Genomic DNA, 24,947 nt, shown 5'->3' with positions numbered 1-24,947 from the left:
GCTATAAAAAAAGACTGACAATTTAGAGAAAAAAAACAATATTTTTAAATTTTTGCTATTACAAATGTCCAGTAAAAAAATTAAAAAAATCTAATTTCTTCATAAATTTAGTCCAAAATGTATTCTCCTACGTGTCTTTGCTAAAAAAAAAACAATACATGTAAACTAATTGGTTTACGTGAAAATTATAGTGTCTAAAAATGGTGGTATAAATGCTGGATTTTTTTTTCTTTTTTTATACTAGTAATGGCAGTGATCAACAACTTATAGTGGGACTGCAGGACTGAGGCAGGCATTTTGACACTGGGGGGAACTGACTAACTGTCACTGACATCCCCAGTGACATTAGTACAGTAATCAGTGCTAATAAAAAGCACTGACACTGTGCTAATGACACTGGGAAGGAAGGAGTTAACATTTGGGGCAATCAAGAGGTTAACGTTGTGTCTCAATTTTCAACAGATATTTTGGGCTTTCCTTTACAACATGTGATTTAGCTGGATACAGAAATGTGGGTAGAACCCATAAAGGCAATTGCTCCTTTCTGAATGACAGTATAACTAAATTGCATTGTTGCACATGCAGAATCAGTGTGAAAATTTTAGTATGCAATGACCAGCCATAACAAAATATTCAAAGTCTAGTTACATAGTTAGTCTGGCTGAAAAAAGACAAAAGTCCATCCAGTTCAACCATAGAAAAAAAAAGTTATAATCCTATACCCACAGTTGATCCAGAGGAAGGCAAAAAAAAAAACCCAGCAAAGCACGATCCAATTTGCTCCTGCAGCCTGTTTTTTTTCCATTTATGAAGTTCTGATATATTATATCATAATATCTGTCTTGCAACACTGACATATGCCCATACCTGTCAAAGTTTGTTAGCCAAAGAGCATAGATGTGTGTTTTACAAATGCAGCCTTTTTTAGTGCTTCATGCTTAACATAAATCTATTTACTTGGAAGCAGACCTTAGACATCTGAAGGAAAGAAATACAGTGAGGAACAGAAGTATTTGAACACCCTGTGATTTTGCAAGTTCTCCCACTTAGAAATCATGGAGGGGTCTGAAATTCACATTGTAGGTGCATTCCCACTCTGAGAGACAGAATTAAAAAAAAAATTCAGGAAATCACATTGTATGATTTTTAAAGAATTTATTTGTCTTGCACTGCTGAACATAAGTATTTGAACACCTAAGAAACCGCAAGAATTCTGGCGCTCAAAGACCTGTTACTGTGCCTTTAAAAAGTCCACCTCTACTCCACTTATTGATCTAACTTAGTAGCACCTGTCTGAGCTCTTTAAAGACACCTGTCCACCCCACAGTCAGTCAGACGCCAACTACTACCATGGACAAGACCAAAGAGCTGTCAAAAGACACCAGAGACAAAATTGTGGACAAGGCTGGAAAGGGCTACGGGGCAATTGCTAAGCAGCTTGGTGAAAATAGATCAACTGTTGGAGCAATTGTTAGAAAATGGAAGAGGCTAAAGACGACTGTCAGTCCCCCTCGGACTGGGGCTTCATGCAAGATCTCACCTCGTGGGGTATCACTGATGATAAGAAAGGTGAGGAATCAGCCCAGAACTACAAGGGAGGAGCTGGTCAATGACATGAAGAAAGCTGGGACCACAGTTTCAAAGGTCACTGTTGGTAGAACACTACGCCATCATGGTTTCAAATCATGCATTGCACGGAAGGTTCCCCTGCTCAAGTCATCACATGTCCAGGCCCGTCTGAAGTTTGCCAGTGACCATCTGGATGATCCAGAGGAGGCATGGGAGAAAGTCATGTGGTCAGATGAGACCAAAGTAGAACTTTTTGGTCTAAACTTTACTCTTCGTGTTTGGAGGAAAAAGGATGAGTTGTATCCCAAGAACACCATTCCTACTGTGAAGCATGGGGGTGGTAACATCATGCTTTGGGGGTGCTTTTCTGCGAAGGGGACAGGACCACTGCACTGTATTAAGGAGAGGATGAATGGGGCTATTTATTGTGAGATTTTGAGCAACAACCTCCTTCCCTCAGTCAGAGCATTGAAGATGGGTCGTGGCTGGGTCTTCCAACATGACAACGACCCGAAGCACACAGCCAGGATAACCAAGGAGTGGCTCCGTAAGAAGCATATCAAGGTTCTGGAGTGGCCTAGCCAGTCTCCAGACCTAAATCCAATAGAACATCTTTGGAGGGAGCTGAAACTCCATGTTGCTCAGCAACAACCCCGAAACCTGACAGATCTAGAGGAGATCTGTGTGGAGGAGTGGGCCAAAATCCCTGCTGCAGTGTGTGCAAACCTGGTCAAGAACTACAGGAAACGTTTGACCTCTGTAATTGCAAACAAAGGCTTCTGTACCAAATATTGACACTGATTTTCTCAGGTGTTCAAATACTTATGCTCAGCAGTGCAAGACAAATAAATTATTTAAAAATCATACAATGTGATTTCCTGAATTTTTTTTTTAAAATTCTGTCTCTCAGAGTGGGAATGCACCTACAATGTGAATTTCAGACCCCTCTATGATTTCTAAGTGGGAGAACTTGCAAAATCGCAGGGTGTTCAAATACTTCTGTTCCTCACTGTAAATCACAATCTGTACCTACGGGATAATTTAAATATTTAACTGTATGTATATCTAAATCCTTTTTTCCTTCAGTTTTGGATAGAGCAGGAAATCTCTCCAAAATTATGGGTATTCTCCTCTTAAACAGTTGTCACTGGACATGTGTTACCATGGAATGATTTCCTCCCACCTCTTATTCTGGTGACAACTATAACGTTGAAGATTTCCAATCACTTTCTGCCTTGGAGACCATGAACCTACCCAGCAGGGCCTCCTGACAAGGGTTCTAATCCTTCCTTAAAGTGTCACTAAACCCATCACCTTGCTTTCACTATATCTTGTCTCCCACAATACACACAGCATGGAAATGCAATTATTTTAGTAAATATAAACTGCTAAATACCTTTTCTTTTTTTCTATCAGCAGTTAGAGCAGTCTTGTGACTTTTATCAGTGTCCAGCAGAGCACTGGTTAAAGCTTGTAGGAGGAGTTTTCATTCTCCCCTATGAGGCTTCAGGATCCCTGACCCTCTGTCTTGACAGGGTTGATTGCCCTGTGCTGATCACATGCACTCGCCCAAGACAAAAAAACTCTCTAGCAATACAGACCAAACTGAGCATGTGCAGAGTGACTCCAAACCTCTGTTCTATCAGGAGATATTTAGGAGACAATGGAAAAAAGGGAGGATCATAGAAAAGAGGATCAAACATCCTTTTTACACAATGCAGAGGATTAACCCCTTAGTTTCCACAGTGAGTATAACAAGCATGCTTTACTACATATACAGACTGATTTTACTGTTGTGGGTTTAGTAACACTTTAATTATACAAAACTAAAATAAAACTTTGACGATTCCTGGAATATATGAAACATTGGTAGTGTTATATGTTTTATTAGCACGGGAACCATATACAGTATAAATATAATGCTTTACCTCTTTGCAAGTTATTAGTCTTCGCTTTTGTTGAAAATAAAGCTGAACTCCAGCTTTTAATACACTTCACATAGTTTGGTGGGGCCAAGATGTCCAAACGAACTATGTCCCTCACTAACGTGAGGCTGCTGGATGTGCTGTATAAGCTATATGTAGCTGAGACTACATGCAGCATACAGCACTGTATTCCAGAGTGAGCCGAGACCTTCCCGTCTCAGACCCGGAACACAAAAGAGTGTTTCTCAGCCACTCATAGAGAGTGATGTATTCTATCAGTGAATACAAAGCTTCCTCTGATTGGCTGAGTCAGAGAGTGTGACATCATCAGCCTGCCTTTCTGACATCAGAGGCCTCAGCTACATACAGCATATCCAGCAACTCCACATGTTAGTGAGGGACATAGTTCATCCAGGCCAGCTTGACCCAAATGAACGATGTATAAGTGTACCAAAAGATGGAGTTCTACTTTAAACACTTGCAATGTCTTTTTTACTGATATCTACGACAGCTGAGTGGCATACTTTACTAGTTTAATAGTGCTGATGGGATATTGTGCTTAATGTCTAAATGTTCCTATCTATGGTACCAGAGCACCTAACCCCCACCAACACAACGTCCTGCTGATGTCATACATTTATTTATTCAAAGTCAAGTGAATGATCATTTCTTCCTTTAAAGTAGAACTATAGGCAAAATGTTCTTCATTTTGGATAGAGTAAGGTAGGGTTATAACCAGTGTTTATTTTTTTGCCATCTGTGTCCCATTGGGGAGATTTACCTTCACTTCCTGTCCCATAGCCAAAACAGAAAAAAGAAAATTCCTGCTAATTAAGGGAATTCCTTGGGAACTCCCAGGTCACTGAGAACTAGTGTCTCCATTGGAAAATCCCCCCTCCATGACTTTTTTGGGGATAACCCAACAATTGGGATTTTCTTTTACTTTTCATTTTTGTTGATAATGGTAAATAGGACAAATAGAGAGGGTGAATTTTCCCTTATAGAGACACAGACCGCAAAAACTTGACAGGAGTCCTAATCGATCTCCATTCTATCCAAAACTAAAAAAAAATGTTTTGCCTTTAGTTATACTTTAACCACTTGCCTACCAGACACTTTTATCCCCCTTCCTGCCCAGGCCAACTTTCAGCTTTCAGCGCTGTCGCAGCTTAAATGAAAATTGTGCGGTCATATGCAACACTGCACCCATATGAAATTTTTATCCTTTTTTTTCACACATATAGAGCTTTCTTTTGGTGGTATTTAATCAACACTTGGTGTTTTATTTTTTTGCTAAACAAACAAAAAAAAGACATAATTTTGAAAAAAAAACCCACTTTTTTCTTAGTTTCTACAATAAAATTTTGCAAACAGGTTATTTTTTTCTTCACTGATGTGCATTGATGAGGCTGCACTGAGGGGCACTGATGAGGCAGCACTGGTGGATATTGATACTGAGGAGACACTCACTGATATGCGACAATGATAGGCATTGATGGGCACTAATAGGCAACACTGAAGGGCATTGATAGGTGGCACTGACTGGAAGCACTGATGGCACTGATTGGCAGCACTGATGGGCACTGACTGGAAGCACTGATGGGCAGAGATTGGCAGCACTGATGGCCACAGATTGACATCACTGCTAGGCACTGACTGGCAGCACTGCTGGGCACCGATTGGCAGCACTGATGGAACCTGATTGGCTTTATTAGGAAGAACTGATGGACACTGTTGGGGCTGCACTGATAATCAGGGCACTGCTAATCAGATGTCTCCTTTCACACTTGCCGCTTGTTGTGACAGCGGGAGGAAACTACTGCCGATAACTGGCAAGTGTGTTTATATTGGACACAGCCGATCACATGGTAAAGGGCCTCTGTGATTGGCCTTTTACCGTGATGTGATCAGCTGTGTTCGAAGGACACAGTGATCACCGGGAACGTGCTGCAGCGGGTGCGCTGGGGGCGCAATCCTGACGCCCTCTAAGAACTGGTCGACCATGCTGTAGCCACCAATCGACCAACAAGTGGTTAATTGAGGACCTGAAAATCCTGGTCTCACCTTTTTATAATCTTTTCTCTGATAATCTATTAAACACATTCTAGGTTCAGTTCTTTGTAATTCTAAACCAGTCAGAGCTTCAAGTGGAACAAAGTCTTTATCTTTTCATCAGTTTTTTTTTTGGTATATTATGCAGTTCACTTTGCATGGCACCATAAAGTAATTAGAACGTTGGCTTTGTTAATTGGTCTTTATGTTAGCTGTTTGATGAAATCTCTCCATCAGATGACTATGTAGGAAGTAGGTCATTAAACCGGTACTGCAATTAAGGAATAATGTTTATTTTTACTTACCTGAGGATCAAATACAAGAGAAGCCACACCCCTGAGTATATTAAATTACATACAGTACATTTTAATAAAAAAAGAAAAAACTTTTAAAAGTTACTCCAAGTTCTATATACCCAAGGATTCCTTAAATAATACATAGAATATAATATAATGAGTACAATATAAGTACAAAAATGGGTGGTACTTTTAACACATATTGTTAAAATGATTGATCTTTTGTGACTAGGGGCTATATGTATATACAATGTTGATATGAAATAATGTATTCAATTTATTGAAATCCATGGTGCAGCTCCTCTTTTATGGGATCATTTTGTAGAACAAGTAGCATGTCTTGTTTAGTTCCTTGAAGCCAGAACACAGTAGTAGTACAGTCCCTGTTTTATTCCCTCTATGAATGATTAATACAGTCTTATGTTTCCTTGCTCTCCACTGGTTTGAGTTGTTTTCTTTCCCAATTTACACATCTGTCTCCTTCCTCTGTTCATTCACACCGGTCAATCACAGCCCGGATACAGCTATTATCTTGTGTCCCTCTAGAGTATATGTAACATTGGTTCAGAGATACACACCTCAAGCAATGCCAAGAAAGATGGAAATGTTTTTTTTAAAACAGTCTTCTTTATTTGTACAAAATACTTTGCTATTGGGCTTCTTTTTACAAAGCACACTAATCAGGGAACATTGTAATTGAGAGGAAGAACAAATTGCATGCGTACACCAGAATGCTGGCAGTTCTTGGGTAGATATCTGGCAATCATAGTAATGATACCTGTTTACTGAAATCCTCTCCATGTTTTATTCCAGTTTGTACAGTATTTTCATCACCTGTGCAATGATATGAAATGATCATTCATGGTTTTGGAAAAAGGAGCAATCCTTGAACTCCTGTAAGAGCTCCACAACCAACATAGACAACACTGAGCTCATACCCCCAGTCAGTGCTTGGTTTGTTTCCTAGTCAGTGTTGATCCTCTATGGTATCTAAAATAATCAAGTGCTTTACAACAATACGTTGGTGTTTTTTCTCAAAGGCAAAGAGCATTGGTGATGAGCAAGGTGCAAAAACCTGTATCAGCCAGTCAGATTTCATTTTCGTCAGATTAACACAGTCAAAGCAATGAAAGATGACTGCTGGCTGATCTATGCATTATTATTGAATTATTGATAACCAAATGTGGTTTAAAATAAACAGAGTTGTGGGATCATATTAAACTTTGTATAGTGTACTGAAATTTCAAGCTATTTGTTCCCATAAATATTGATTGGAATGGGTCTGAATATCATCATTGGTGCATCAGTTTTGTGTGTGGCATTGCTAAGGCTTAAAGGAACAGTGATTTATACTCACCAGCCCCATTACTAGGTACACCTTGCTAGTACCAGGTTGGACCCCCTTTTGCCTTCAGAACTGCCTTAATTCTTCATGGCATAGATTTACAAAGTGTTGGAAACATTCCTCAGAGATTTTGGTCCATATTGACATAAGTTACTGTTGCCTTTCTATCATCTTGAACCAGTCAGCCCATTCTCCTCTGACCTCTGACATCAACAAGACATTTTAGCCCACACAACTGCCGCTCACTGGATATTTTCTCTTTTTTGGACCATTCTTTGTAACCCTAGAGATGGTTGTGTGTGTGAAAATCCCAGGAGATCATCAGTTTTTTAAAAAACCAACCCGTCTGGCACCAACAACCACGCCACGTTCAAAGTCACTTAACTCTCCTTTCTTCTCCATTCTGATGCTCGGTTTGAACATCAGCAAGTTGTCTTCATCATGTCTAGATGCCTAAATGCATTTAGTTGCTGCCATGTGATTGGCTGATTAGCAATTTGTGTTACCAGGCACTTGAACAGGTGTACCTAATAAAGAGGCCGGTGAATGTATGTATTTACGTGTTTTTTGTTGTATCTTAGTCATACACTTCTGGAAAACAACAGCCTTCCGATTCCTGCCTATGTTGTAACGTGTTGCATTCAAATTGGAGAGTAGCATTTATACAGGTATGTCAGACTTTTAAAATAGCTTTTACTTTTATTTTATAGTAAATGGAACACCAAGCAGCCAGTTATCCACTCCAAAATCCACAAAATCCTCCTGTTCATCTCCAACCAGTCCAGGAAGTTTCCGTGGCCTGAAGGTAAGAATGAAGTCTCTGATATTTGTAGTCTCCATTGGCAACAAAGTACAAGGAAATCAACATGTTTCATGTTTGTATTACTAGAACTCTGAAAATGTCAGAACTCTTTATTCACATATAAGATATCCATTTAGGACTTTGATATTACCTTTTTTGTTATTAATATTATTATACAGGATTTATATAGCGCCAACAGTTTGCTCAGTTCTTTACAATATAAAGAGAGACAATACAGCAACAATACAGTTCAATGTAAGAGAGTTAGGAGGGCCCTGCTCCTTGGAGCTTACAATCTAAGAGGGAAGGGCTAGTGGTACAAAAGGTAATAACTGTGGGGGATGGACTGGTAGGAGCAATTGAAGATTCCGTTATTAGCTGAAGGCAGGATAGGCTTCCCTGAAGAGATAGGTTTTCAGAGATCGCCTAAAAGTGGGCAGAGTAGGCGATAGTCTTGATATATTGGGGTAGAGAGTTCCAGAGGATGGGGGAGGCTCTGGAGAAGTCCTGGATAATAAACACTGTTTGTTAAATGAGTTTAAAATAAGGTATAAAAACAAAAAACACAGAAGATTTAATGTCTTTCCTGCCGTGACTAGTACAAAAGATAAGGTAGTAAGGGTAATACATTTTATGTCTACTGACACGTAATCATAACCAGGTCAGGTTACGATTAAGCGTCAGTAGACCTGAAACTTGTTAACCTTGCTACCTGTGTTGTTGTCCTGCTTTTAGCCCTTAGAAATAATGAAGGCAGAGTTTTCACTATGTTTTGAGGTATGTGATGATCCATCCTTATCTTTTGTACTGTTCATGGCTCGAACCAAACCTCCATCCTACATTGTGGCTGAGCTGGAGCAATGCATTTTACTTCCCTTTGCTGCCATGTTTAAATGCCCATATTTAGGCTAAAGATTACTCAAAGCCCCAAAATGGTGTCTAGAGAAAATGATAGTAGTTGCAATTTTTTATGCCACACAATAGGCGCTACTGTTTATCCTGCCCTTGTATTCAGTAACAAAAAATTCACCAAATGTAATTTTAATGTACACAAACGCAATATAATCCCCATTCTTTGTTAAAAAGTAAAAGATAAGGTTGTCTTCAGTAAATAGATACCAAATATGTCAAGGTTTAAAATAGTTTGTGCCTACAAAACGGCAAAAAACTATAATGACCAAAACAGTCCATTGGTGAGGCTTAAAAAACCTTTGCACCTCATCAGTTTAGAGATGACTGTAAATAATGGCCTTAAAATTTTTCATCTTACTCTTGCATGTGCATCAACTGTCATTTACATATACTTACACATCATACACTCACATTTGTGTTTCTATGTGCATTTGTGTGGGGGCAGGTTTCTTTAAAAATGCTATGGGGGTGTTTTTACATTTATTTGATCACAAATTCATTTTTTAAATATCTTTATTTTATATTTTTTTATTACTCTTCTTTGCTGCTATCACAAGAGGGTTGACAAGACCTCTTTGTGGTAGCATAGTGCAAGTGACAGATTCTCTAAGGGGACATCACGGGTTTATTACATTCCTAATTTCATCCCAGCACTCTCCCTAAGCATATAGAGCAGAGACTATGCTTGATATGCTGTTTCACCAGACACAGTGGTCAGGGCATGTGCTCTTTATGAAGTGGTCAGATCTGAGCTCTTTGGGGATCATGCAGCACTGGGAAAATCAGCGAACAGGGGCAACACCACTACTGGTGCACAGAAGTGATCAGACGGCTCTGCCAGCAGAAGAAGTGTAAATAAACTCTTAGCTGCTGAACCCGGTATTTGAGAGCAGTAGCAAAAGTGGTAAAGAAGAACTATGGCTAGGTTACGGAAATTCAAATATTTACATGCTATTAACATGCAGTAAATAGGATTTAAAAAATAAGCCCTCACAGACTTTTGAAACTATAGCCACTGAGGAGCAATTCATCCTCAAGATCACAATAGAAGCGGTTCTTCAAGTCAGGTTGCAGCAATTTTTACTTCCCCCTCCACTGCTTTCTGCTCACCTGCTCTGTGCTTACAGTGTTGGGAATGAGGGGCAGAGCTATGGAGAGAAAGTAAAAGTAAAACTGGGAAGGCCACACTGCAAAATATGAGAATCAGTTACTCCTTAGTGACTGTGGAGTGGAGCTTTTTTCTAAAGCGTATTTAAAGTGGTTCTAAAGGCAGAAGGTTTTCTTTATCTTAATGCAATTTATGCATTAAGGTAGAAAACCTTTTGTCTGCAGTTCCCCCCTCAACCACCCCTTATACTTACCTGAGCCCCATCTCCCTCCATCCTTGTGCATGAGAGCCACAGCTCTCCTGGGTGTCTCTTGTCTCATTGGCTCACACAGCAGCGGGAACCATTGGCTCCTACTGCGGTTAATCACAGCCAGTGAGCCAATGAGGAGAGAGAGCTGTCCAAGCCACGCTCTGTGTGTACGTGAACAATGTCCATTCACTGCTCGAGTGTCCCCATAGCATGAGGCTTGCTATTGGGGGCACTCCGCTGGGGGGAGGAGCCAGGAGTGCCAGCAGGGGACCCAAAAAGAAGAGTATCGGGGCTGCTCTGTGCAAAACCATTGCACAGAGCAGGTAGGTATAATATGCTTTTTTTTCAATCCAACCTTCGGAATCACTTTAATGCTACTTAGGAATATGTAAATATATGAATGTCCATACTATGGCCACATTTCTACTTTACGTTCATGAACCCATAAAATTAAAGAGCCAAACAATTACTACTTTTCCCATTCTCTACCAGCTGTGAACTCACATTGCACAATGTACAGAGTAAAGCTGCATTTTCTTTCTTTATACGTAATTATAATTTATTTCCTCATTAATTCCATGCTCCATACTGTTTTCTGCTGTTTAAACATCTAGAGGGCTCTAGACTTATTGTACTAACCACTGTGCCACACCACTGCCTTTTTGGGTCCTGATGGCATGTTTTTCTTGTTCTTAGCGTTTTCCCTTTACTTTTTTGGATTCTAGTTTTTAATCCTAAAGTGCTTGAACAAGAAATATATTGTTTACTTGCATGAAATTGCATAATAAAATGCTCTAATAGCCAACATGAACACATTATGATGTTCTCATTATAGCTGTTATCTACTGACGTTTTCATTTGTTTTGTTTGGTTTCTAACTGTGCTTCCTAGGATCCAAACAAATAATTAGATGGCATTATTGGCAGCATATTTCTGATATCATCATTTCTATAAATCATATGTTTGTTGCTTGTCAGAACAGCTTTGCTTACTCTGTAGATGATCTCAATCGAGGTTTTTGCTATGAAATGAAGTCAGGTGTGGCTACCTTCATTTTCTGTTTTGTAGGATGTGTTAAGGTATATCTAGTGTTCAAAATCCTTCTGGATGTTTTTCATAAAATGGCAGGACAAGTTAATATAACTGAAGAATGGGACCGCTTCTAAAATGAGCATTGTACTATCTGTAACATCTTGATAGTTTATAAACAATGTGAAAGAAAGTGACATTTTTAGAGAATACACCTACTTATCACTAATATAAGATAACTAAGATAATGAATACAAACATAAAACTCTAACTACAAGCTGAACTCCGGGCAAACGAAAATATACATAGATGTAATACTTTTACCTGAGTTGTTTTACCTGCTGAAGTATTTGTATTTCTGCCGACCCTGTCCTTACATTGAAACAGCTCTGCCACACAGCATAGTCCTGTCTCGCAGGGTGGGAGTCCTGATTTTTTTCCCCGTGTGCTCCCGCCACATCTGCTGGCACCTCATGTAAAGGTCCCGATCGCTACTTGCGGTCAGGAGCTTTCCGATCATGTAACCGCCAATCACGGCGGTCACATGACCCTAAACCCCCCCCCCCCCCCGCCTCACGGCATCACACATCTTTTAAAGGGCCAGGAAGTGCCGGCGCCAAGAGGTTAAACCAGTATTTCTCAAGATTTACAGTGGTATTAAACTCAAAAACAAAAAATAAATATATTGCAGTTTACCATTCTGCAAATATGATGGCTGCATTTGTTTTCTTTCTTTGTTTGTTTTTTTCTTAGCTAGTGATCCGGCCTTAAACATACTTCCAGTCTTAGGGTATATCCACCTCTGGATGGAGGATCAAAAGAGACTGCAGCATTGTGAGTCTGGTGGGAGGGTACTGATAGACTAGCAGATCTGGATAGACTTGGCTAGCAAATTAAAGCCCAGCTCCAGCTAACACATTTTAAGAAGTTATGGAGTTTTGTTTTTTTTGTTTTTTTTGGGGGGGGGGGGTTTAAAACGATGCCGCTGTTTACATGTAACCACTCATCTCTTACATAGAAAGAAAGTTTCCAACCAACCCTGGATGCAGACAGGATCCAGGGTTGTCATTTTAGCAGTATTCTGGCCACAGGTAATCAGCCAGCTTGTATGCGGCCATAGCACAAAGTGTTGCTAGGTTCATTGCTTATTATCCCAGTAATGGTTGATGAAACCATTGATGCAAATATTTCCAGTAAATGCTATCATTAAAGGCTTGCATTTAGTGTTCGTTATATGAACCAGTACTTAATGCCATATATGCGAATACATAAAGCCACACACAGAGGAGTGTGGTACAAGTGTCTATAACAACCCTATGTGTTCCAGGGACTGTTGCAAGATCCCTTAAAGTGTAACTAAAGGCAAAACTTTTTTTCATTTCTAGATAAGGGAGGGTAATAACCCTCAAGTGGTTTTATTCTCCCATCTGTGTCCCATTGGGTAGATTTCCCTTCACTTCCTGTCCCATAGCCAAAACAGGAAGTGAGAGGAAATCCCTCCAAAGTAGGGGAACCCTGGGGTCTCACCAGGATCACCAGAACTAGTGTCCCTATTGGAAGACTTCCCTTCTATTACCTAGGGACAACCCAACATTTGTGATTTTTCTTTTACTTTCATTGATATTGGTAAATAGGCCAAATAGGGTGAATCTCCCTGATGGGGGCACAGGCAGCCATACACACACGTGTTTTAATCCCCCTCCACTCTGTCCAAAACCATAAAAAATGTTTTGCGTTTTGCTACACTTTAATGACCAGGAACGTATTAGCAGTTATTAGTAGCCTGTACAATATGAGGACAAGTAACATACTCTATGGACAAGGAAAGAGAGACAATAGAAGGGAAACACAAAGAAAAGAGACTTATATGCACCAGGAGTCATGGCAAGAAGGGAACTCCACTATACAAACTGCACAATGTAAAGTAAAGAAGAGTTTGAAATTCTATCAGATTCTCTTTTTACAGGATGGTAAGTGTTGAAAAATCTACCTAACAGGATCGCAGACAGCAATTAATGTCTGATAGAGGTTCAAAAGCTTTCCCACTCTATGCAAACCTTAAACAAAAAGTATTGGCTAGTGCTCCACATTAAATGGATGCCGATAAATCGGCTATATAAAAAAAAAAAAACTTTCTAAAAGATGAATGTCAATAGTAGCAGGTAATTTAAAGTGTAACTGTATTTTTGTTAAGAAAATAAATAATCCACTTCAGGTGATCAATGTACATTGCAGGGGTTTTAACAAACTTTGTAGCAGAGTCCTACCTGTTTGTACAGGTGCTGTATGTTCTACTATGTCCTTGGTATACTGATTTCTGAATAGGAGTGTCTGTTTTCAATATAATCAGTTGATACACATTCAGTGTTCTATTGAGGAAAGTTGCAGTGTCTGCATCCCTTTTGAAGTAATTAAAGCGAAGTTCCACCCAAAAGGGGAAGTTCTGTTTTAAGCCTTTTGTCCCCCGCTCCCTATTAAGGATTGGCACCTTTAAGGGAGTGGGTACCCGCTCCCACTTCCGCTGCAATCGGCTGGGCGATCGGAAGCAGAAGTTGTCCTCCTACCCTCCCTTTCCGTAGTCTTCTGGGACATGTGACAGGTCCCAGAAGACTACGGGGCCATTCACAAAACGCAGCACTTCTCGCGCATGCGCAGTGGGCACCCGGCTGTGAAGCTGCAAGCTGTCACAGCCGGGTGCCCACACTGAAGATGCTGGCACCAGGGAGAGAAGACAGTGGGTGAAACCAGCGGTGGTGAGGGCACCACTGGACTGAGGGACAGGTAAGTGTCTCTATTTTAAAAGTCGCAGCTACAGTTTTTGTAGCTGCTGATTTTAATTTTTTTTTTTTACAAGGTGGAACTCCGCTTTAACCCTCGGAATATCTCATCAAAAATATAATTCCTATGGCAAAGGATGCCTAAATTGTTACTTAGTGCAGACTTCTTGGAAATTCAGTGAGCCAATCACACAAGCAGGAAATGGCATTTCTGTTGAAGTTGTGTACACCAACTTTGTAAGGAACGCCTTTGGGTTGCCATTTTTGTATAGAATTTTGCAGAAAATTACAGTGGTGCCAGACTGAAAAAGGAAAGGTAATTTTTTTAATACCAATAAATCACAATATGGCTTGTGTAGCAATTTTAGAGCTATATTTTTTCCTTTGCTATTTTTTTTTTATTAGCGGCAATACCTTTTAAGTAAAAATGTGCTCATTATTTCATTAAATAGCTAAAATCACCTAAAGAGTTGCATAAACAACTGCAAAATAACCATATTGCAACACTTTTTATAAGGCATTGAATTTAACAATATATTCAATTTTGCCTTATTGTAATGTTTGAATGCTAAGCTGTATTTACAATCGCTTTCCAATTCATTCCTTCCCACACATAAAATTCAGATTGAATCTTAGCTTGATTCTGCAAAGTAACAAAAGAGCCACCTTCCAGATATACAGAGGTCAGATGGTGGTCACATCCTCCTGCTTCTGCTCTCATCCGCTGAGTTTTGCTGCACATTCACTGAGACTTTGTTCTGGAAAGGTTGATTATTCAGTTAGTCATATAGCAGTTACAACTGTGGCATTAGATTCCAGGCTCACTGTTACCTTGTACTAAGAATCAATACATTCTGTTTAATAATTCCTCCACATTCTGTGCAGAGAACTATTAAATTCAATTCAATAGCATTATGGGTAGCAGACGAGTATGTTTCTGCTATTCTTAGCTGCATTCTATTAGTACCAGTTATGGGCAGATCACGAATTACTCCCTACAGAGCAGGTTTCCTCCTCATGATCTCATGGGCTCATCAAGTCAGAGACATCTCCTTGCCTGCTTCTATAGCAGTGTTTCTCAACCTTTCTTCAGTCAAGGCACCCTTTAAAATTATGGACAGTCCAGAGGCACCCCATTCTAAAATGTAAAAACTATTTTAATAGTTTTATATAACACAGCAACATCCACACTTGTAGGACACCCAACGATAGAGGGGATTTATTCTTCCAAATCAAATACACTTTCGCACACTGGTACTGACTAGTATTCCAATGTTTCTCTTAGTTGTTCTCCATGTGACCACAGCACTGACGTAGAGGGGCAGGGGAGGGTCCAGCAAGGATGATGTGCAAGCATCTGACATTCTCCTTATCAACTGATGATATAATTTGTTTTCAGGACGCCGATGGCTAGACGGTCGTAATGGCGCACAATGAAAATGTGTGGCTTTGTATAACTAAAAGTCAGGCTTCTTCCACCCACTGGCTTGTATACAAGTTTTGTGCAACTTTTAAACATTTTGCCAGGGCACCCCAGAAGAAACCTCAAGGCACCCTGGTTGAGAAAGGCTGCTATGGAGGATATCCAGCATTAAACGGGTTGACGGAGCTCTAAGAGAATGCAGTACCACCTACACCTACACTTACAGCGTGAATTCCTAACCTTGCAATCACTTATGCTTAAAGAGACCATGCCTCAGACTTTAAAATGTAGATAAAAGTGCAGAATTATCAAGTATTTTGATGTCCTACATGCTTAATCTTTCCTTTTTTACAAACAATTAGTCATTCACTTGCAATATGCATTTAAACTTGCTTGTGAAATTGACCACCTCCAGGAAGAGTCAATTTTTAAACATAGCCACAATTCGCACTTCATCTGCCACATCATGGCTTTCTCCTTTTTTGCGTTTGTCTAATTACAGTTTGTACTGCCCCATCACCTTCACCTCCATAAATAAACCTTTGTGTATCTGTTAGATTAGGAGTGAAGGGGAATAATATAGAGTGTAATCTGAGTTCTGGGGTTACTTACATCACATTCAAGGTGGTGGCACCCAGCAGCGGCCTTCTAGAACACACAATGGAGGCTTTGACACATAAACATACATAAATTGTTAAATTTACATTTTATGGGAAGATTGTTGTTAAAATAAATGGCCAGGGTCAGTTTTATGTTAACTACCCTCAGAAGTAAGAGAAACGTTAAATATGCAGGCATAGTCCACTTACCCAAAGCTTCCACAAATTGATGCATAAAGCTTCATGCACACTGGGGCTCTTCTAAACGCTTTCTCCTCATAGGAGAAAAGCACCTGAAAAACACTCCTAAACTGTGTTTTTAAAGTGCGTGACTTGTCAGGTGCTTGGGTGTTTATTTGTTTAATTGGCCAGAATATGAATTTATATTTTATAAATTCATATTCTGGCCATTGAAATGATAAAAAAAAAACCTCAAGTGCTAAAGCAATACCATACGTCTAGATGTATTTACACGCATTTACTCACGTTTAAGCATGTATTTTTTTTTTCTTGCAGAAACAATCCTCTCTTGAATGAACAAGTGATGTTTTTTTTTAATCTGCCTTTAAACTCCCTTAATTCAAAATACCTGTAAAGGCCTATAATGTGCATTGACACGTAGGTTAACATGGAGGGGAGTTTAGAGGCAGAGAAAAAACTCAAACGCCTGTGAAAGCAGAGTTTTAGAGCTCAAGTCTGCATGAGACCTAAACATACAGTCATATACGTACGCAGTTAGGTATAGGGGCACAGGGGGACATCTTTGATATCTGCTACAATAACAGTCATCAGACACTGGTTGCTGGATGTATCTGGCAGGTTCTGCTGATGTCCATATATTGTTGAGAAGACCACCTTTAGAGTGACCATGATTGCCACGTCTTGGTTTTTTTTTTTCTTAAAGGTTAGGCAATTTTTAACTCTAGAATATGTGCATGGAGGGAATCTGTTCCCTTCATGCAGACATTATTGCAGCATTTTAGAGCAAACCAGTCCACTGCAGAGAACCATGGACAACCCAAGCCAGGGGAAAAGAATGCGGCCAATGAGGTCAAAAAAGGCTAGGGAAGCCAGACACCAACAAGCCTTTCTATATGTGGTATAATTTGCAAAATGCAGTGAAATGAAACAGTTTAATTGACCTTTGTAAATAAGCCTTTACTGTATTAATGTATACAATTTCATAACCATTTTAAAAATCATTTCATTAGATTTTGTAGAAACAAAGTATACAATAAAGATAATTGAATAATCCAGTTTGTGCGATTGATAATTGCTTGCTATGGCCAAATGACAAAAAGAGTAGGAGTAGTTGGTTACTAGATCTTAAAAATCTTGAGAATTTTGGAACACTGACCACGTGGCCCAAGTGAAAGTGTAAAGATCCATTTTGTCAAATTTTGTGGCAACCAGGCCATTCCACAACCGATTCTGTGAGAGATGGTACCTGTGCGCCAGTGTCTAGGAATAATTGTTCTTGCTGCAGTAAGGAGGTGGTGCAAAATACCCTTTTTAATGCATTTAATTGTATTGGCAATAATTGGGAGTAGTTGATAGGGTATTCGGTATCTTGGTGGCCATCACTTTAGAGTAAGTCTGTAAGATACAAACCAAAAAAAGGTTGATGGGGGGGACATATGGGGAGTCATATTACCGATGTCTGCATGACACCTCCAACAACTATTTGGAACAGATGGGTAGAAGAGATCGGGGACAGCTGGGCATCCTTCAACTGTTTCTCTTTTAAAGTGGACAAATAACCTTTCTTCTCTTGGATAATAGACTATGAAGGGGAAATAACCACAATTAAAACATCTTATGTGCTATTAACATACTTGGGATACTGTGCAGAGGCTGCTTTATAACATGCTGTTTATACTAAATGCAATTTGTTACCCTAAATTCTTCATTATCATGTCTACATCATTATTGCATTCCTACTGTATTACATTGTGTTTTCTTTAAATTTATTTATGACTAATCATCCAGTCATATTTCATGTAACCTTTGTGGTCAGACATGTCTGTTTAATCATCCCAATGAACCTGACGAGTTGCAAATGTGACGATTATTTTCCAAATTAGGAATCTGAATGGTTATTCCAAATTATAGAAAAGCTGCCAAATACAGAACAGTTTGTGTATTATTTACGTTTTTTCTTTGTTTTATGACTTTTTTTTCCTGATCTCCAGTATAAATTCACATTATAACAGCTGTTTGCAATGCATGTATTCTCCATCTCTCTGTTTGTTCTTACACTTGCTGGACTCTACAGGCAATGTTGGCTTTTTGTGCATTTAAAACTATGCTCAGACTTTTAGATTTAGGGAACGTAAACATTATAAAGGAGCTAGTTTTCCAACATTATAATATAAAAATGTAAAGCAGTATAATAACAAGGGTTCTCTTCTGTTTAGATGTCACCTCACTCTGGATCTATCTCTAATGTGAATGGTCTTCCTGATGTGAACAGTCCTGAAGGTAGGTTTGGTGGGAAAAAAGAGTGAAAAGAGCATTCTAGTCCACTAATAATATTGTGAACTCCAATGGCCAAGTCTGTTCCAGTAGCATTTATGTGGTTATCTCTGGTTGACCATACAGCCAAGTAAAGGTAGATATACTGTACATACTAGAAAGTTGTTAAGAGTACATCTAAAAGATCTCTTTTTATGTTTTGCTCTTGACATTTTCATATAAAGGCATGCTTGTTCTTTGCGCTACAGTAGAAGAACAGTAATCAAACTGCCCTGAAAGATTACAACCTGCCACCTCAGTGTTTTCCATACACTGTGCAATTGTTAACTGAACCTGTCTAAATTACATGTGTATGGCATTTTATTTTGTACAGATTTTATCCCAATAATAAAGCCTGAGCCCAAGAAGAGAAAAAGGGTTAAACTATACTAGTGCAGTGTGGAAGAGGTGTAGGTCTTACATGATTGGAGGCTGAAAGTCAGATGGGCAGTGTGGAGCCACAAATGGGGTTCGTGCAAGGGATGCTGGGTAGTCAGTCTGGAAAGGTAAAACTTCCCCACCTTCCCTCCCTGTCTTTGCAGTTCATGGTATGTCCAGGGTTAATTAGGATATAAATTTAAATAGAATATACCATGTGACAGCAGTTTGTCGGGTCTGGGGGTCTTTGGGAGAGGGGGGGTCAGTGAATATTTGTATATACAAAACTGGCAGCCCATCTAGGGTATGGTGTTCCCACTTGGTTGGTTATTTGTGATTGTCCCAGGAGCTTGTTCCACTGGTGGAAAATGTAAGTGAGTCCGTAACAACTTTAATTCGCTTGGGGCTCGGCTGAAGACATGGTGATTCTAGTTAAAAAGTGTGCCTTTAAGGACATTCAAAGACCCTCTCATGGTTGCATTGTCGAAATTTTTAAATTGTTTATTGTTATGTTAATGTGATGCTATCTTTTTAATCTGTTAATAAATTGGCTGCTGTGGCAGTTTAAACCAATGTCACGCAGCCTGCGTTATTATTTAAGAGGTTGGTAGAAGGACCGAGGTTGACGAATCCTTTAGTCATGTGTATTATGAGTGGATGATGGCACTACAAATAGGCTGCTTTTCTAAGTACATCCTACGTGTTTACCTAAAAATACCTTCACAGGACTGACAACCACATGATGCCTATCCATATCTCAAGCACAAACCTTTTTCTGCTTCTAGAACGTGAAACTTCCTTAGTAACTGAACTATTTGCTCTAACTTTTACATTGTCACGGAAACTTTTCTTTTTATTTGAATGTGTGTATTCTTGTGAAAGTTAAAGCATATCACTGAGGAAAGGAAAAATGCTCCCTTGCAGGTCTAAGGGGCAGAAAAAAATCAGTTTTACTCTGTCCTCCTCAACCTCAGCAGCCAGTGCTCTCCTCTACTCCCTGAACTCCAGCAGTGGACTTTCCTTCAGCCACCTTATGTCCAAAACACTTTGTATTGGGCTTGATGACATCGGAGGACCTGCGACCACCAGAGCATAAGGGTGACAAGATTGATCTTACATCCTGGAGGGAGCCTGTGGGAGCAGAGAATTGGAAAATAAAAATTCTTTTTTCAGCCCCCTGGACCTAAATGATCATTTAACCCCCTGTAGTGTGGGGACATCCCCATTGAAAGGGTGCTTTATTTTTCCCCTGGAGTTCGTCATAGCGATGAAATGTAGTCTATTGCAGCATAGCCCACAGCTTGCAAAAAAAAGATAAAGGAGCCACTACAAAATACTAGCAGCAGTATACTGTATCTCTATAGGTGATTACCACAGTGCAAACTTCATTTCCAAATCATATTTTCAGTGTGCTAGTAGAGTGAGTTAAGCTGGCTATAGGTGGTTAGAATCTCAGCTGGTTCAGCAGGAACCGGCTGAGATTTGAACCATGGGCAGGCTGAATGAACCCAAGTTGAATGATCGCTCAGCTTGGGTGCAACCAGCCTGCCAGATTTCACATGCAATTATTGCTAGTGGCTGTTATAGCTGCTATTAATAGTTATTGCATTCTCCTGGTGGATGGCTTCCCCTACCCACCCCCCTCTTCCCCCCTGCTGGAAAAACACAGTAGCTCCCCAGGAGGGATTCAGTGTTGATGGGGGAATACAGCAATTTTCTTTCCTGTAATCTGTGGTTGCAGAAAAGAAAATTCCTCCGTCTATGGCTGGCCTTAGGAAATCTTTCAGCCAGATTACAGTGTATGCAAACCCTTGGAACTTCCTTATATTGTATATGTAGATTGTGGAGCAAGGACATATTGCAATTTCTCATCAGGTAACAATGTAGAGTAATAGCAACTCATCCTGCATTATATTAGTAGCTGAAAAGTTCTACAAAGCATGGACAATTGTAGTGATTCAGACACAAGTTAATGACCTTGTTTGGCACATGGGGAATATAAATGAATTATTCTTAATTGGTGTTTTTCAGGACTTTGATGTGTATACATGTCAATAACCTGGCTTCCCTTTTCCTAGGACTGAATGGAAATACTACTGCTGATGCTTCCATAATCCTGGAGAAATATAAAATAGGCAAAGTGATTGGCGATGGCAACTTTGCAGTTGTAAAGGAATGTGTTGAAAGGTAAGAAAAACTCTGTTGTAGTAGTTTTCTCCTTGCTTTTTTATGATGGTATTTAGAGATGAGCGAAGTATTCAAAAATTTGATTCGACTGATTCGGCGAATTCGTGGAAAAATTTCGATTCGAGTCGAATATATTCGCTGCGAATTTAACTTATAAAAGGGTGTTTCTAGGCTTCAGAGAGACTTTATATTAGTGCAGAACACTGTACCTTTAATTTAAATGCCCTTGGAGTCTGCTGGGGAAGAGAAATAATACTGACAGTCAGTATGACATGCAGATGAGTGCCGTCGATCTTAGAATCACCACACACTTCACTCATTTGGGCAGTCACGGGGCCAAAACCAGAGTGTGGAGCCACAGTGTGGCAGTGGAGGCAGCAGCAATGGGAGGCCATACAGCACCCTATGACAAAAATGGAAACCACCAGCAGTGTGAGGAGACCTGAAAGTGGCACATGGCAGAGTGTGGCGATGGAGACAGCAGCAATGGGAGGCCGTACAGGGACCCATGACACACTCTGGACCTGGCAGCAGCATGAGGAGGCGGTACAGGGGCCCATGACAGATTACGGGCCTGGCAGCAGCATGAGGAGTTGGTACGGGGGCCCATGGCAGATTACGGGCCTGGCAGCAGCAATGGGAGGCCGTACAGGGACCCATGACACACTCTGGACCTGGCAGCAGCATGAGGAGGCGGTACAGGGGCGCATGACAGATTACGAGCCTGGCAGCAGCAACTTGGACAGGAGGACGTTCAGCTTCTGCACCGTCGGGTGCGTGCTCGCAAACTGTTGTCTCTTGGAAACGGATTCCAAGAAAGACTGCTGACGGAATCCGTGAAGAGGAGTAGCAGGAGAAGGAGCATCTGAACGAGCGGAATATGCCAACAAGCGACAACAGGGGCCCATGACAGATTACGGGCCTGGCAGCAGCATGAGGAGTCGGTACGGGGGCCCATGGCAGATTAGGGGCCTGGCAGCAGCTATAGGAGGCCCGTAATCTGCCAGCACCCTATGACAAAAAATGGAACCCACCAGCAGTGTGAGCAGACCTGAAAGTGGCACATGGCAGAGTGTGGCGATGGAGACAGCAGCAATGGGAGGCCGTACAGGGACCCATGACAGACTCTGGACTTGGCAGCAGCATGAGGAGGCGGTATAGGGGCCCATGGCAGATTAGGGGCCTGGCAGCAGCTATGGGAGGCCCGTAATCTGCCAGCACCCTATGACAAAAAATGGAACACACCAGCAGTGTGAGGAGACCTGAAAGTGGCACATGTTTGGGGCATGATTCATGGCGGATTTAGTCAGTTGTGTCAGGAACTGGTGGTTTGAAATCCAGACTAATCCACGCCTGATTCATTTTCACAAACGTGAGTCTCTCCACACTTTGGGTGGACAGTCGTGTCCTCCGCGGAGTTGCAATACCTCCTGCCGCACTAAACACGCGCTCCGATGCCACGCTACTGGCCGGGCATGACAGCCTTTCAAGGGCAAATTCAGCTAGTTGGGGCCAAAGGTCAAGTTTCGTTGCCCAGTAGTCAAGGGGATTGTCTACCTCGATTGGCAGGGTGCTGTCCAAGTAGGCCTAAGCCTGTTGTTTGAGGTCCTGCTCCAGGTCCACCTGATGCTGCTGCTGCTGCTGCTGCGGCTGGTTAGTAGTTTCCTCACTGCGCTGGTGAAGAAAGCAACTCATCATCGACTGCAGACTGAGGCAGCTGCTGCTGGTGGAGCTGCCACTGCTCCTACCACCCCACCCCACCCCTCCCCTGCTGCCATGGCAGTGGAACGCGAGCGCACAGGGCCCACAGTGTCTGAGGATGGACCTTGGCGCAGACAGGCAGAGACCAGCTGACTACATAGGTGGTTTTTATAGTACGTTATTTTGGTCTCCCTCTCAGCAGGTGTGAAAAAGGCCACCATTTTTGAACGGTAGCGAGGGTCCAACAAGGTGGACAGCCAAAAGTCATCCCTCTGTCTGATGGTTATTATTCGGCTGTCGGTACGCAAGCAAGCGAGCATGCTATGGGCCATTTGTGCCAAGGAATGCGAGGGACTCCCTGCCTCCATCTCCACAGCATACTGCCACGGTGCGTCTGGGTCCTCTGTCTCCTCTTCCTCCTCCTCTACCAGATGCTCCTGCTCCTCCACTCCTGTCCGCTGAGTGGAAAAACCACCCATTTCACTCAATAATTCCTGAGCACCAATGTCCTCCTCTACCTCCTCCTCTTCTTCCTGTCCTGCCCCCACAGGGGTCATGTGGCGTTGAGATCTGTGCGCCACGTCTACCGCACCCTGACCAGCCATTGTTAACAGCATTTGTTCCAGGACGTGCAACAGAGGAATGACGTCGTTCATCCCATAGTCCTGCCGACTCACGAATAGCGTGGCCTCCTCAAAGGGCCTGAGCAAGCGCAGGTGTCACGCATGAGCTGCCAATGGCTGACATCTAAGTTACACAGGGGAGTACCTTTATCCGCTTTTAACATCAGGAAATCTGTGATGGCCTTTTGCTGTTCGTAAAGGCGGTCTAACATATGTAGGGTTGAATTCCACCTTGTTGCAACGTCACAGCATGAGGAGTCGGTACGGGGGCTCATGGCAGATTACGGGCCTGGCAGCAGCAATGGGAGGCCCGTAATTTGCCAGCACCCTATGACAAATTGGAACCCACCAGCAGTGTGAGGAGACCTGAAAGTGGCACATGGCATGAGACACTGTGGACCTGGCAGCAGCATGAGGAGGCGGTACAGGGGCCCATGGCAGATTAGGGGCCTGGCAGCAGCTATGGGAGGCCCGTAATCTGCCAGCACCCAATGTCAAAAAATTCAACACACCAGCAGTGTGAGGAGACCTGAAAGTGGCACATGGCAGAGTGTGGCGATGGAGACAGCAGCAATGGGAGGCCCTACAGGGACCCATGACAGACTCTGGACTTGGCAGCAGCATGAGGAGGCGGTATAGGGGCCCATGGCAGATTAGGGGCCTGGCAGTAGCTATGGGAGGCCCGTAATCTGCCAGCACCCTATGTCAAAAAATTCAACACACCAGCAGTGTGAGGAGACCTGAAAGTGGCACATGGCATGAGACACTGTGGACCTGGCAGCAGCATGAGGAGGCGGTACAGGGGCCCATGGCAGATTAGGGGCCTGGCAGCAGCTATGGGAGGCCCGTAATCTGCCAGCACCCAATGTCAAAAAATTCAACACACCAGCAGTGTGAGGAGACCTGAAAGTGGCACATGGCAGAGTGTGGCGATGGAGACAACAGCAATGGGAGGCCGTACAGGGACCCATGACAGACTCTGGACTTGGCAGCAGCATGAGGAGGCGGTATAGGGGCCCATGGCAGATTAGGGGCCTGGCAGCAGCTATGGGAGGCCCGTAATCTGCCAGCACCCTATGTCAAAAAATTCAACACACCAGCAGTGTGAGGAGACCTGAAAGTGGCACATGGCAGAGTGTGGCGATGGAGACAGCAGCAATGGGAGGCCGTACAGGGACCCATGAGAGACTCTGGACTTCGCAGCAGCATGAGGAGGCGGTATAGGGGCCCATGGCAGATTAGGGGCCTGGCAGCAGCTATGGGAGGCCCGTAATCTGCCAGCACCCTATGACAAAAAATGGAACACACCAGCAGTGTGAGGAGACCTGAAAGTGGCACATGGCATGAGACACTGTGGACCTGGCAGCAGCATGAGGAGGCGGTACAGGGGCCCATGGCAGATTAGGGGCCTGGCAGCAGCTATGGGAGGCCCGTAATCTGCCAGCACCCTATGACAA

The 24,947-nt window shown here is 41.9% G+C and overlaps 1 protein-coding gene across 2 annotated transcripts in view; it reads left to right on the top strand.

The window, feature by feature from the left end:
- DCLK2 (doublecortin like kinase 2) overlaps positions 1–24,947 on the top strand; it is a 148,916-nt gene that overhangs the window by 74,984 nt on the left and 48,985 nt on the right. For both annotated transcript variants that reach the window (XM_089670470.1, XM_089670469.1), the window contains 3 exons: positions 7,898–7,992; positions 18,505–18,568; positions 21,058–21,166. In XM_089670470.1, coding sequence (XP_089526596.1) covers positions 7,898–7,992; positions 18,505–18,568; positions 21,058–21,166 — 268 coding nt within the window. The remainder of the gene's footprint in view (positions 1–7,897; positions 7,993–18,504; positions 18,569–21,057; positions 21,167–24,947) is intronic.

This window comes from Staurois parvus, unplaced genomic scaffold (genome assembly GCF_062004578.1).
Source record: "Staurois parvus isolate SC_StPar_1 unplaced genomic scaffold, SC_StPar_1.0 ptg000090l, whole genome shotgun sequence".
Taxonomy (NCBI): Eukaryota; Metazoa; Chordata; class Amphibia; order Anura; family Ranidae; genus Staurois; species Staurois parvus.
This window is presented reverse-complemented; position numbering and strand designations above follow the sequence as displayed.